The sequence below is a fragment of the Lemur catta genome, chromosome 1, assembly GCF_020740605.2.
Source record: "Lemur catta isolate mLemCat1 chromosome 1, mLemCat1.pri, whole genome shotgun sequence".
Lineage (NCBI taxonomy): Eukaryota > Metazoa > Chordata > Mammalia > Primates > Lemuridae > Lemur > Lemur catta.
This window is the reverse complement of record NC_059128.1, coordinates 271983687-271998320: the sequence shown is the minus strand read 5'-3', so window position 1 is coordinate 271998320 and position 14634 is coordinate 271983687. Positions and strand designations below refer to the sequence as shown.

The 14634-nt window shown below is 37.4% G+C and overlaps 1 protein-coding gene across 9 annotated transcripts in view; it reads left to right on the top strand.

Moving 5' to 3' along the window:
- The window catches only part of GRIK1 (glutamate ionotropic receptor kainate type subunit 1), a 378899-nt gene that overhangs the window by 336308 nt on the left and 27957 nt on the right, over window positions 1-14634 (top strand). For all 9 annotated transcript variants that reach the window (XM_045540531.1, XM_045540530.1, XM_045540527.1 and 6 more), the window contains 2 exons: window positions 2967-3085; window positions 7115-7332. In XM_045540531.1, coding sequence (XP_045396487.1) covers window positions 2967-3085; window positions 7115-7332 — 337 coding nt within the window. The remainder of the gene's footprint in view (window positions 1-2966; window positions 3086-7114; window positions 7333-14634) is intronic.

Genomic DNA, 14634 nt, shown 5'->3' with positions numbered 1-14634 from the left:
CCTACTTTTTGAAAAATATCTAGCACTAAAGAATATGTCCATCATAAATACAATTTAAATAGAACAAATGTCCTCATAGAATGCATGCTTACATTTTATGATTTATGTTTTTCTTCTTAAGAATTAACATTTTTTAAGTTGTCATTTGGCAAAAAAATAAATAAATAACAAGCAAAGATACTCTTGAAAGCAAATTCTAAGGTTATAGTACAAACCCAGTCATTGTATTACAAGTTCAAATAGAGCATTTTTCTTTGAAAGATGAATGATTTCCGACTCCTCAATGCACCCTAATGTCCACTCTCAGCCATAAAAAGTTTCATTAGAAAACTTCAGGGTGAGGATCATTTCATATCTTTCATTCCATTATAAACCTGGCATATATGAGCATAAACCCTAAACGAGCCTTCCCATTTCAGCATAAGGCTACTCTTCTACGTACAAGTTCTGACATAGTTTCTAAGCACATTTGTCCCTTTCTCTAACATTTTACTAAAGATCAGTATTGATTTCTTGAGAGTCGTTTGGGGATAGCAGTTTCAGATTATCACAGGTGTAGGTCATATATTAATCTTTCCCCCAGACTTCCTGATGCTGACACTGCTGTCACACTGGCTATTTAAGCACCTGTTAGGAATTCCAAGCTGAAATATCTACATCCAGGCACAGGTAGGTCTATTGCATTATAGAAAGCCAGTGTCTTACAGCACAGCATCATGTCATCGTTTAATATTCACCAGTCCTCACGCTCCCGAAGTCAGTCAGAATCCTGAAGAGAAAAAGAACCTAAAATATCTCTGCAGAGCAGGCAGAATCACATTGGTGTTTAGACAGCTTTTCTTTTTGCCACAGAAAATTAGATTAATTGCTCACTTGCAAGTGCAAAGTATGAAATATGGAAACAAGATGAAGTGAAAAGTAGCATTCCAAGGAGGGAAGTAGTGAGCTCATTGATGGGAGCATATCTGGTGGGAAAATGCCAAAATATCAGGGGGCTGGTGGTTGCCAGGTTTTATGGTCTATTTGGGAAAAAAAAAAACCTTATCTTGAATGCATAAGCCTCCTAATTTGTTGCAATTAATATTTTAAAATTACTATACAAGTGACAATGATACTGTTTAAGCAACGGCATCTTTACTCTGCATACTGTTTCAATTAGTAGGTTCATTAATATTGGTATTCACTTCTTCAGCTCAGCAAACTACTATGGTTATAAGAGTGTATAAATTCAAAACTTAATTATATTGTTTAAACATTAATTGAAATGTATTGGCATGGCATTGTCAATTAAAGCTCTATTCGTAAGCTTTGTAGGAACCTGCACCTTGCACCCTGCAGCTGCGGAGAAGCCACAGTAATGAGTCGGGTTTATCCCATTATGGTGGGATGGACCACAAGGCTATTTTCCCAGTTCCCCTAAGACTCAATGAGGAGACACTGTGCACTTTCCAGAAGGTGTCCAGGGGTTTGGAGAATGGTTTTCCATTAAGAGGAACTGTCTGCCCAGTTCTTTCTGCATGATTCACAGTGTGCCCTGCTCTTCGCTTTAGATAATGTATGCACCTCAAGCCCAGTTCTCCCCATTGTCCCAGCAACCTGCTATTGTTTACCGCTGAAACCTTATGGCTGGAGAGCATTCCATATGTTCTCACTGGCTTTATGGTGTTTTAACGCTGCTCTAACACTCCTGCTTGCATTCAAAGGACCCAATGGCAAATGGCAAAACTTCCGGTGCTAAGAATTACTGCCTTTTAAATCATTTACAGATCACTTTGCTGAGTATATGCCAATGCTTCTTTGGAAAAATAAGCACGGCTTGGCAAGATAGCTCCCCAAAATAATCACAGAGCAGAGACATTCTTTGGGCTACATAGGTCAAATAGATGCTTAGAAAATAGGGAAAGGACCAAAAATGTATTCAGTTCCACAGATTTTCATTTTAAGCACCACCGCCCACCCACGCCTACCCCCAGAGATACTTGGATTCCCTTCTCTTTTCAAATGAGGAAATTGAGGCCAGAGAGGTTGAGTGAATTGTTCAAGGTCAACTTCCTAGACTACAGTTGTTTTTCCAGAAAATGCTACTGCCGGTGGCTCACCACCTTGTAGGTAGACCTAAGATAATGCTGTAGAAAACATAATTCTTACCTAAGCAGCGTTGGTGATTAAGTGACCACAGGTGATAGTTCTGAAAATAATTATATTAAAAACAAATCAAGAAGAAATTATGAACTTAAAATTCTCCAGTGAGGCAGGCTATGGAGTTAATACTAAGATACCAGTAGGCCTGGGTCATGATGCTTCCAAACTTAAACTTTGTTTCATCATTTAAGGATTGTGATATTTTCCCATGTATTATCCTAAAAATATCCAATACATCCCAAATCCAGTTCTTCTTTTTGTTCCCTAATATTTTGTAGCCTTGCAGCCAGCCCCTTTGATGCACTGCAAACTTGCTAGACCACTTAGCTTTCTGCTCAGCATCTGTCCATAGAAACCCCTGGAAGGCAAGTCACCCCTCCTCTTCGTGTGGGCCCCAGGACTTAGCAACATGGTATCTTGACACTAGTTCCTACGCAACAAGCGTGTGTCTGTCATGCTCATCGCTACTTTGTGGGGTGAATACTTGGGATGAGTGAACCTTTCTTTACAGCTCATCTAGTTGGTCAGTAAAATGGAAATGAATGAGAACCCAGAAGAATTCTGTAGACAGATCTGAGAAGAACAATTCCAGCTGACCAATGGGCTTTGCCTAGAAATAAGAAGTCTGGTAAATACTAACGCCTCAAGGCTCTTTCTTTGCACTTTGCCTCCCAAAGCTGTAAGTTTATGAACACGGCATTTCCTCCTTTGGTCTGAAGCATTCATCATTAACTGTTGACGTTTCTGCTCTGCTCAGCAGGTTTTTTTCGGTGCCCCCATGCGTTTATCTGATATTGACAGACTGTTTCTGTTAACTACCACAGGTTTACACCCTATGAGTGGTATAACCCCCACCCGTGCAACCCTGACTCAGATGTGGTGGAAAACAATTTTACTTTACTAAACAGTTTCTGGTTTGGAGTTGGAGCTCTCATGCAGCAAGGTACTCCGGTTGCCCATCTTTGTCACACGCATCCCACAGTCTGCTGACAGGCTTTCGTGCTGGTAAACTCCACAGCTAGAGGGTAGGCTCAAACACCATCTCCACAATTTAAAAAAATAGCAACTGACTTTCTAGCCAGTTCTGGAGACAAAGAAAAAGCAAAAAATATGACCTAAATGAAACTCTCTTGCTACATATCTAAAACGCTTTCATCAAGCAATGAATACAAATTTTCCTGTGGGTAGCAAAGGATAAAGTACCTTAGAAATTGTTTACAAACTTGCATAGATGAAGATGTCAGTCCTTTCCTTTATGGCCATAACTCCACAAGCCAAAGGTTTAAAAAGAGTGGAATTTAAATCCTTTGAAGATTAAGTTCACTTAGATTTCTCCAGTTACTGACAGTACCCGGAACTTGCACCTAATGACCAATCTGACAAACCCTACTGAGATTCATCGTAGCCTCCCAGTGCTAGTTCACACTCTCCCTCAATGGGTAACCATAGCAACAATAAACTGTAGGGGCTGGGAAAATAAAATTCAACCATAGAAATGTAATCTCTTTTATATTTTTTCTATGATTTGGGGGGATTTTGCTTTGGTTGGGGGGAAGAAATAAATTGCTTTAACCTTTGGAAAAACTCCATCTCTGTTGTGGATTTTTCTTCAGCTTTGATTCCAGGCATATGGTGTAGGAAAACTTCCAAGATTAAATGCATTAATTTAAGAAAATCATAAGTCACAGATGCTGCTGTGTTTGGAATATCTGCTCATTTGACTATAAGCTGCAAAATACACTGGCAAAGGAAACTTCAACTGGGATATACATTAAACACATTTGCTATTTGGGGGTGAACCCTGAGGTTTCTCATTAGGGAATTGTTACTATACTACTTGAAATGTTTATATTATGGGTCTTCAAATTAGAGAGAGAGAAAGAATCTCTAGTGTAGAAATACTAGATAGTCTAGGAAAGTGAGCAAATCATCTGTTATACAATTAAGCGCAGTTTGTATGGGCACTGCTAAATAGGTATAGACATCACCTGATTTACTAGAAATTACTTGCATAAAATATAGCACAGAGCTATAAATCCTACAAGAAACCCCATTAGAAGCCATATGCTACTTTACCAGTGCATTTAATTTTTAGAATATTTATCTTGAGAAAAATTACTTTCAGAGTAAAGGAGACACCCCTCCCTATATCCTGCCATCTTCCATTTTTAGAATAGAAAAAAATACATTTAAGTTTCACAAAGCCTGCAGCAGGTCTGTGCAAGTGTATGACTGTGACTGCCTTCTGTCATGTGAGTACACCCACCCCCAGAACTTCTCTGTCATCTTCTGCCCGTTTGGAGTTTACCATCACCCACAGCAAACTGTGGGATGCAGTGTCTGTTACCACTACCTTGGGTACATGACAGTCAGCCCCAACCAGACTCTGCTTGTCTTTCAAGAAGTTTACAAATATTTGTCAGGTGCAACAAATGTTTCCATGAACAAACTTGTGGTGCTTGTGACTGTTAGTGCATTTGTCTTTAGCATGTGGCCTTGAACATGCTATCCTCTCTTGCACTGTCTCTTGTTAGCAGAAGCTTGTCACTGTACTCAATTGGAAAACCATTTCTTTTAATTTTTCTTTAATGTGATGCTCAGACTTTCTCTTTTCTGCAGAGCGTGAGCAAAGTCTGGATCAGGATTGGCTGTCATGTCTGCCGTAAAAGGCACTAAAGAGACGTCAGCAAGTATTGTCTCTCATCCTGAATATTTTCTAATGATGTTTTCCTCTACTTTTATTGCTTTCATAACTTCATCCTCTAGAGTACTGAACTTAATGCATATCATCTCTACGTGAAAGAAGCCATTTCTAAGTACATCAGTTAACACTGAGAGTCATGAAATTCACAAAATCATGTGGAAATTGAGAACATCAAGAAACATTGAGAAATTTATTAATAACTGATACCATCTACCAAGGGTTTAAAATGTAATCTCAATAGTTTTCTATTAATATTTTTATTACATTTCCAAGGTAACTTCATCCAAAAATATAAACATGCATTTTAAAGTGTGAAAGATGGGAATTTATATTATTACATATCAACAGTTGGTTGGTTGATCATCTTCCTGTCCAGTTTTACTGTCATATACTATTAATACATAATTATATAAATGTGTAAATAAGCTAAAACCTTATCTTTTCATAAGTGCAACCAAATAACATTAGAATAAATTTACAGCAGAAATTCTGTACCTATAAGCTAAGAAAAATATATCTATTAACTGTGTTATTTATTTCTCATGGCTATTTTATGAAATAAATGGCATTTTAATGATAACCAACTAAAGAGCAAAAATAACATCACATTGCCACAAGGCTACTAGATCAATTAAGTACAAAGATATGAAACAACCTTGGGCATTAAACACATACCCACAGGCATATAAATCCCATTAAACCACAGTATTAAAACAACAGCAACAAATTATTTCACTAAATCCTTAGAGGCAATTTAATGGAAACTATTATGAATCTGTGTAATATTACACACCCAAATTCAAACAAACAACAGAAGGAAATACAAACTGCACTCAAACCATTTACTTCATTAAAAAGGAATAAAGTGCAAAGATACCTAACAACATTAGGAGAATAGATCTGTTAATTCAAAGCTCAGAAACTCTACTAACCTTGCTCTGTTTATCACTAGCCTTGAGCTGGCTTTGATTTCACGAGCCATACGTGCATCTGTGTATAGACTAAACCTGAACATAAGCTCATTTATTGGTAGATTGGTGAAATTCAATTTTCCTTTCCATCTTAAGCCATTATAAACTGTAAAACTTTAAAACACCTTATCAGTATAGCAAAAAGATCCTGTAGACCAGATATTTGACCTGTTGTATTTCACTCTTTGGGATTTCAAATTTAGAATGTTTTTCTTCCACTTTTTAACTGGTCACATAAACTCCGTCACACCTTCAGATTCGTGGAGGAAATGCTAAACATAGAACCAAAGTTGAATTTCAGGCAAGTGGACTAGCCAAAATCCAGTCATGAATCAGTACAATAATAGAGAACTCTAATTGGACTTCTCATCCCTTCTAATTCTGCTGCTGGATTTATAGACTTCTACAGCTCAGTGTGACCAAAATTGAGATAGATCATTTCAAGATGTTTATCTTTTGTGTAAGTAAACTTAGCCCATGAGCCCTTTCTTTTCGAGAGGAAGGTTTTTCTTGGTAAAGACATTAAGTGTCTCTATGTTATTTTTAAGAAATAATTACTAACCATCTGAATGACATCTAAAATGTGTATTCTTACCAGGAAGGTCCTCTTCCTACCCAAGAAACACCCAGTATTTGAAGTATAATTAAAAAATAGTATTTTATTTAAGGACAAAATTATGCTTTTCAGGGAATGTATTCTTTTAGCCAAATAAGACTCTACATTAAAAAAATAACTATGACTGTAAAAGTAACATAAAACTATAGAAAATTATTTGCCCATTGTCAAAGATGACTGTATCTTCATTTTATTTGTAAGATTCCAATGTTTTATTAAAGTACATGCAATAAATGGCATAATATGTAAATCTTTCAAAAGTTTCTCCCATTCCTTAAACTTAAATAGAAATAAGTTAGCATTTCAAAGCTTTTCATAGTTATACAAAGACCTAGAACATTTACTTCACACTACAAGATGCATTTAGACAGTAATAAAGGGACAAAAGTCTTAGAATTGACTTTTCAATTCTAAGTAACTAAACAAACTAAAGTTTAGATGTAGAATATCTCAGGGTTAAAACCATTTTAATACTATCAACTATTGACAAATTACATTTTAACCAGTAGTAGTCATTAATGATTTGAAAGAGGATCACTTAGATTTTTCTCCATTTCCTAGAAAATGCATTTATTTTATCTACATACAAGATACAAAACTATCTATAATAGTGTTTAACCGTAAGTCTTCCCTTTCCTTCTGACTGTGTTTAACACCCTCACTCTGATGATGCCATCACAGGATCAGAGCTGATGCCCAAAGCTCTATCGACCAGAATAGTTGGAGGGATATGGTGGTTTTTCACCCTAATCATCATTTCATCCTACACTGCCAATCTGGCTGCCTTCTTGACAGTAGAGAGAATGGAATCCCCCATAGATTCAGCAGATGATCTGGCAAAGCAAACCAAGATAGAATATGGGGCAGTCAGAGATGGATCAACAATGACCTTCTTCAAGGTAAGAACCTGAGAAAGTGTTTTCAGTGGTTACCTTATACTGGGGGTACATAATAATAGAGTCTATCCAAAAAAAAAAAAGATGTTGGACAATTTTTTAAATGATATAAAATTTATAAGGACATAATCTTATTATAAGGAACCCCTGGGCCCTTTGCAGTCAGCATAAAGCAATTTCTTTGGTCCCCAATTAGCTATCATTCCCGCTATGCTCAATTTAGTACACTCGGATCAGTATATGCAATATCCTCTCTTGCCTTTACACACACAAAAAAAAAAATACTGCTTTCTGAATACAATCTAACTACCTATTAATTAATCATTTATAGAATAAAATAAATATTCCTTAATCTGAAATTCTGATAACCAGAATACTTGAATATCATTTAGTTCTTTCTGTTCTATACTTGATGAGATAGAAACAGATCACAAGAACATGTACTGATATTGGACTATGGTTGGAGAAATAAAAACAAAAAAGCCTAGAGAATTCTTGTCTACTATTGTGTCTGTACCAATGAAGGGCAATGTTCCCATCCATGCCCGAAGTTTTCCAGTAACCTGGAATGTCTTCCAAGATACCAAAGGCAAATTAGGCTGGTGTGGGTTTAATTTCAGTGTCAAGGGCATTTCATTGTTCAGGTCTTTTTAATTACCCAGAGTAATGAAACTTATTTCTGCTTTGGTTACAGAGTAACCCTTAGTACCTTTATTACCAAATCTCAGATACTCTAGTTCTCATGAAAAAGAAATGGATTTAAATAGATTCAGTAGGTTTAAAGATGATGAAGTTCAGGCCTTTACTTTACTTGTGAAGAGAACAAGACCTTCCGAAGCTAAATTACCTGCTCAAAGTCACATACCTGATCCGTAAACAGTGAAGGGGCTAAAGCCTCTTTTTAAGAAATACTGATGGAGGTAAAAGTGCATGTGAATAAAAGGAAAACAAGAGTTGTAACCAAAATAAAATCTAAAAACACCTTTGTCAAGGTTTCACACTCAGAATACCAAAAATGAAGTTGTCACCCCAGGATTGAGTGGACTGTTTTGACTTATGAAGAATACGAATTTAGAAGCAAAAACTAAGGGTAAGAGAAAAATGGACACTTCTTTGTATAACAGTAATTACTGGTTCACAAAAATAGGCCTTAATTATGCAGCAAATTTTAATAATTAATAATAATAACAAATAAAAAAACTTAATTGTATTAAGAATATACTATACCTAGAGTTTTATTAAAAAGCAGAGTAATGTAAAAAGTAGAATTTACTTTTCCTCTAGGTTAAAAAAAGGGTTTAAAACATTCTTTCCATTTTAGGAACTATGTCATTGATTTACTGAACATATAAAGCATGGTGATTGTTTCCTCCTTGGACAGTGATGTCTTAAAGACAAATGACATTAACTATATGGCTTTCCAAGCTTCTGAAAATATTTTCCTAAAATCAATAGTATGAAGAGACACAAATTACCCCAAGCTAGTGATTCATCATTGTTCTTGTCAGAAATCTGGAAAGTCACTTGCAAGGCACGCATGGCAGAAGGACGCTGCCAAAAGTAGAATTTGGTATATCTGAAAAAATATCAGAAATGATTTACCTAATTTGCTAATATCAAAGAGTTGGGCAGGGTGCAGTGGCTCATGCCTGTAATCCTAGCACATTGGAAGGCCGAGGCAGGAGGATTGCTTGATCCCAGAAGTTTGAGACCAGCCTGGGCAACAATAAGACCCCATCTCTACAAAAAAATTAAAAAGATAGCCTTGGTAGCATGTGTCTATAGTCCCACCTTCTCAGGAGGCTGAGGCAGGAGGATCTTGTGAGCCCAGGAATTGGAGGCTGCAGTGAGCTAACATGACGCCATTGCACTCTCGCCCTGGCAACAGAGCAAGACCCAGTCTTGAAATAAAAAGAGAGTTAAAGTACTGGGAAATGGGCTACTAGAAAGCAGAGGAGATTCTACTTCCTTCTAGATATATATTATAAAAGTAGAAGAGAAAGAGGCCGGGCTGCCCTTTGAAAAACCAATAGATCTGATTTGGCTACTATGCAAAGGGTCTACGTACAAATTAAGTATTCCTTATCTGAAATGCTTAGGACCAGATATGTTTTGGATTTTGGACTTTTTCAGATTTTGAAATATTTGCATATACATAATAACATATTTGGGGGATGGGACCCAAGTCAAAACACAGAATTCACTTATATTTCATATGCTCCTTATACCCATAGTCTGAAGGTAATTTTATACAATTTTTTTAAAAATTTTGTGCATGAAACAAAGTTTTGACTGCAATTTGACTGCATTTTAACCTCCCATGAGGTTAGGTGTGGGATTTTCTACATGTGACATCATGTCAGTGCTTATAAAGTTTCAGATTTGGGATTTTTCAGATTAGGTATACTCAACCTGTACTTACAAAGTGTGTCTCAAACTCATTTTGATTTGTTTTTGCTTAGACACCTCTTTACACATACAGAGTACTCACTCTCATTTTTCCTGGCAGGCCCCTGGGGTGACTGCACTAAGACATGCTTGGATAACACACTTCCAGACAGGCATGTGCTGCTCTCAAAACCACTGCTCCCTGGGCATTTTTTCAGAGGGCTCTTGCTTGCTCTCTGGTCCCAAAAATAGGGCACAAAGGAAACTATTCTCTCAGGTCACCAAACGATGAGGCAATAAACACCTCAGAAAGAAAGAATGTGACGATAATACAAGCAGCATCACTGAAAATCACACTCTGCACTGTGCACTAACCCCGAGCCACACATTCTGTTTCTAAATACTTTACATATATTATCTCATTTTATCCTTAAAAAGGATTAAATTGAGATAAGTACTAGTATTATCCCCACTGGTGAGGAAAATGAAGAACAGAGAGGTTAGGTAACTTGCTCCAAAGTCTCAAAGCTAGCAACGGAAGAGCCAGGGTTCAATCAAACTTCAGAGGGTTCTAGAAAGTAAGCTCCTTGAGGTTAGAGACTTGGTCTGTTTTGTTTTGTTTGCCATTATGTCACCAGAACCTAAAACAGTGCATGGCACATAATAGGCACTCAAAAACTAGGTTTTCAATGAATGAACAAACGCATGAGGGAATTCTATCTGAGAGAAGCAACTTTATCAGAGAGAGAGGGAGAGGGTGAAGGAGAGAGGGAAGGAAGGAGGGCAGGAAAGAGGGAGGGAGAGAGAGGTGGATGGATACATAGAGACCCACACAGGAAGAGACATTCGTTTCTCGTGTTACACGTTAGCTTGTGGCCTGGCAACCATATTTATCAAGAAAGAATTTATTTGCAAAAAGAGAACAAGGACTAAATCCGATTTTGTCTTCCCCTCGAGGCAGGCAAGCTGTCAGAAATCTTCAGAGGGATATGCACACTCAGGATTCTTAAGCAGGATTATTCTACAAGGAAAAAAATCGCTTCAGCCTTTTAGCTCTCAGGGTAGTTTCACCCTGAGTCACTGAGTGACAGCAGTTATGGTCACAAAGATTCAGTCCTGACCTGGCTTCACGTTAACCCCTGCTGTGCCACGCGGGCTTCTCCTTCCTGTTCTCTCTTAATTAAAGACAATAACCTCTTGTGGGCTGTAGAATGAAGAAGGAAAAGTGCATTTGCCTAATTTAACCCAGCACATTCTGATCAGTTGTTGGCTCAGAAGGGTCCCATGTCCACTCAATCACAAAGAAACTTCTAATGAGAAATGTTTTCTTATCACACACAGTGTAACTTAAAGTGTTTTTGTTCCCAGAAAAACAGTGCCCCTCTGGCAGCACTCAAATGGTAGAAACCTTTCTTTTTACTTTCAATCTGGTTGACTTGATCATTTTACAAAGAATGGCCAGTGGCAAGGAGGAAAGGGCTACAGACACTACCAAAATCCGTGATCAAACAAAATATACTAATCTCTCTCATTTGGTCTCTGGACCACAAGCAGAGGATGTTCTTAGTGAAATTTCTCCTTGAAAAGTGTAGCCAGAAGCTGTTCACTGAAATTTCAGTCAAAATCCGTTGACTTTTTCTCCTAGCCCTTGCTATTCTTGCAGTCAGCCTAACACTTTAGATTTCAGATTTTGCATATTCAATTCTCAATATGAAAAAAAACAAAATTTATGTTTTTTTAAGATATCCCAGATGAGTTTCCATGATCCACCATCTGAATTCATGTAAGGCTGGAGGAATAAATTGAGATTTTTAAAGCAAGTGTTAGGTTAAAATAATACACGTTGAGCCAGGGGAGGCTGTAACAGTTTTCCTTCATTGCATCATTTATGTGTGGAACAACATTGATCATCAAGGACTATATTTACCCAAGAGAATAGGACTAAATCATAAATCTAATTCCATATACTTTAATGAAGCTTTAGCTGGGTATCCAGAGATTCTAGCTGAACTTGTCCATAAAGAAAAGAACAACACTAAGTTTCGTGGCCAAGATCACTCAGCTAATGATGCTTATTAAATGTTGCATTTTCACAATGTCATCAGGACTCTGAGCCTTACAGCCTTAAACACTATGGAAAATATAATAGCCTGTTGGTTAAAGGGTGTGTGTTAGTCACCACAAGGCCAATTAGGTGGACAAGGTCAAAGGGAAGCAGAACTTTCCATCAACTTCCCAGGTCCTGTTGGAGATATTTCAGGAAATTCTTCCCTGAATATCAGGGGATCGGCCTTTAATCAGTTAATGGGCTGTGTTTATAAGTCAGTGTATTAATAATTCAGAACTTCAACAGGCTCTGTTTAAGATAATTTTTCAACAAAATCCCTTTTATTTTTACTTGGGATAATATTAATTAATAATACAATATTAACTATATTGGGTTTCTTTGTTTTCTGCTGGTGAATTGCTTGGTCCTTTCAACTGTTTCAAAAGTCTTAACAGTAAAGGCTTTCCCTGCCCTCCCAACACCCTGGGACCATCTCCAGCATTTGAGGAGGTAGAAAAAGAGATCACCGATCACCTGGTTCACAGCCAAGCTCTGTGAATACAACTCAGGTCCATCTCCTCTAGGGCTGACATGACCTATTTCCCTCTTTTATACACAAGAAAACTGAGAGCATTGACACCCAATTACAACCGTTCCTTTCAGAAATTGAGTACTAAGATACTGGTTTTCTCTATCTCTCATAGAAAGTCAAAAATGTACAAAAGCTCTGTTCTTTCTCTTTGCTGTAATTCCATTAATTACCTTATGGAAAAATGGGATAGTCCAAACTTTGGTCTCACAGTGACAATGTAGCAAGTCAATTTTTCTCCTAGATGAAGAAAATATCGTCATAGAAAAGTCTCAGAACCATCTGAGGCCTGAAAGAAAGGATTTCTCAATGCCCCTTGTGAACCAACGGCTAGGAAGATGGTGATTTTAGCTCGTGGTTCAGAGATTAGGAATATCAGCCAAACTTCCCGGGAGATATGACTAACATCAAATGCTGGCATACAAATTAAAAATTAAAACCTACAGTGAAGTGCTTCACATGGCAGGGTCTGGTACCAGACAGCCTGGGCTTAAGTCCTGACTCTACTGTTCATTAGTTGTGTAGACCTTGGCAAGTTACTTAAACTCCCTGTACCTCGATTTTCCAGTCTATAAATTGAGGAAAATCTCTAACTCATAAGATTACTTTAAGGATTTAATGACTTAATAGAGGTAATACGCTTACACTACTACTTGGCAAATTGTAAGCAATAAAAAAGTTAGATATTATAACTCTCACCAACATCATCACTGTTATCATCTGACCCTTGCCTCTAGCTATTAGTCCTATTTTTCAATCCTTTTAGATTTAAAAATAGTTTGGTCTTTGTTCAGCTTCCTTGCTGTCTGTAATCTCTGTAATGTGTGCCTTCTGCTAAAAGACAGAAATGTCCAGAGGAAGCGTCAGTGCCCAAGATCTCAAAGACTTTTGGAGGCCTAGCCAGACAAAGACGCTACACCTTAGGAGCCTTTCCTGAGCACATATACTGCATTTGCAGAACCACTTCCCAGATGGGTAGGTAGGCAACAGATGGTGAGGCTGCTCTTATAATTCAGCCAAGGAGCAGAGTGAGGCAGTTCAGTTTAATTCAGCTTAATTTATATTTTTTCCAGGATCCCGTTATGGCCGGCACTGAGGTTGTCACTTTCAAGAGATAGGAGGGGACAAGGTATAAAATCATGTGCAAGGCTTGACGATCTGAACAGCCTGTTAAATACAATGCAACATGTAGCTAAGCATCATGCGTTGTGCAGGCAGGAAGTGGTGGCGTGGTGGCTTCAAAAGAATTCCTTGTGAGCCAAATTGGCTATAAAATACTCATGTAAGAAATACTTTTCAGTAGACGTTTGCCTTGTAACAAATCACCGTCCTCCCAGACTCAAGCCAGAGGATTACACAGATTAGATCATGATTCAGTCTAAAATGACTTGGATAAAATAGGTTTTAAAACATCATAAGAGACTTGTCATTTCCGGCTTTCATGGTCTAGGGACTTTGGACCAGCTGTGGGAATAAGGGACTCTCTGACCTTTATAATCTCCTTCCAGGGAGTGGTTAGGTGTTGTCATCAACCCGAAAGACATTTCAAGGAAGTTACTGAGCACTGCACCAGTGGGACTGAAGCAGTGAGCCATTGTGGGGAGGCAGATTTCAGACAGAAATAACCATGTCAGGAAGCACAAGATGAAAGACATTTCTCAAAGTTCTCTGCATAGGAAGGCACTCTTCACATAAGAGTTACTAGCTTGTGTTTGAAAAATATAGCTAATTTTATCATCAATGTCAGAAATGTTAGATCTCTGTAGGTTAAAAATGTATTTGTTTGGGAAGAAATCCGTGAGGTCAATTTAAGTTAACCTTTTTCAAAGGCTGATGTGTTGCCTGTAATGGAATGATCTTTAATTCCAGACAGGAGAAAAACATGAAACATATTTTAGGAAAAGTGTTTAAATCCCACTGAGGGGATTTTCTAAAGGGAATTCACAAATTTTTAAAACCTAGAATTGTCAAGTGACATAGCTTTCTATTAATTCAAGATAAGAGCACAATTGACTACAGTATTCATATTATACACATTTGAAAGAGGATCCTCACTTCTCTGTAAATATTTTCTCCTGATAGTCTTCCTTCAAAGTGACTTTGTAAATTAAATCATATTTTTAAAATAGCATGAGAATTTATTACTTAATCAAATAACATATTAATCGTGTTAGAAGAAATTACTGTTTTAAGGCAACTATTCACCTCTGATGTATCTGTTTCACAAATGTGAATTTTTAGATAGATGATTTCTATGTCTTTGGTTGATTTCTAAGGTTTT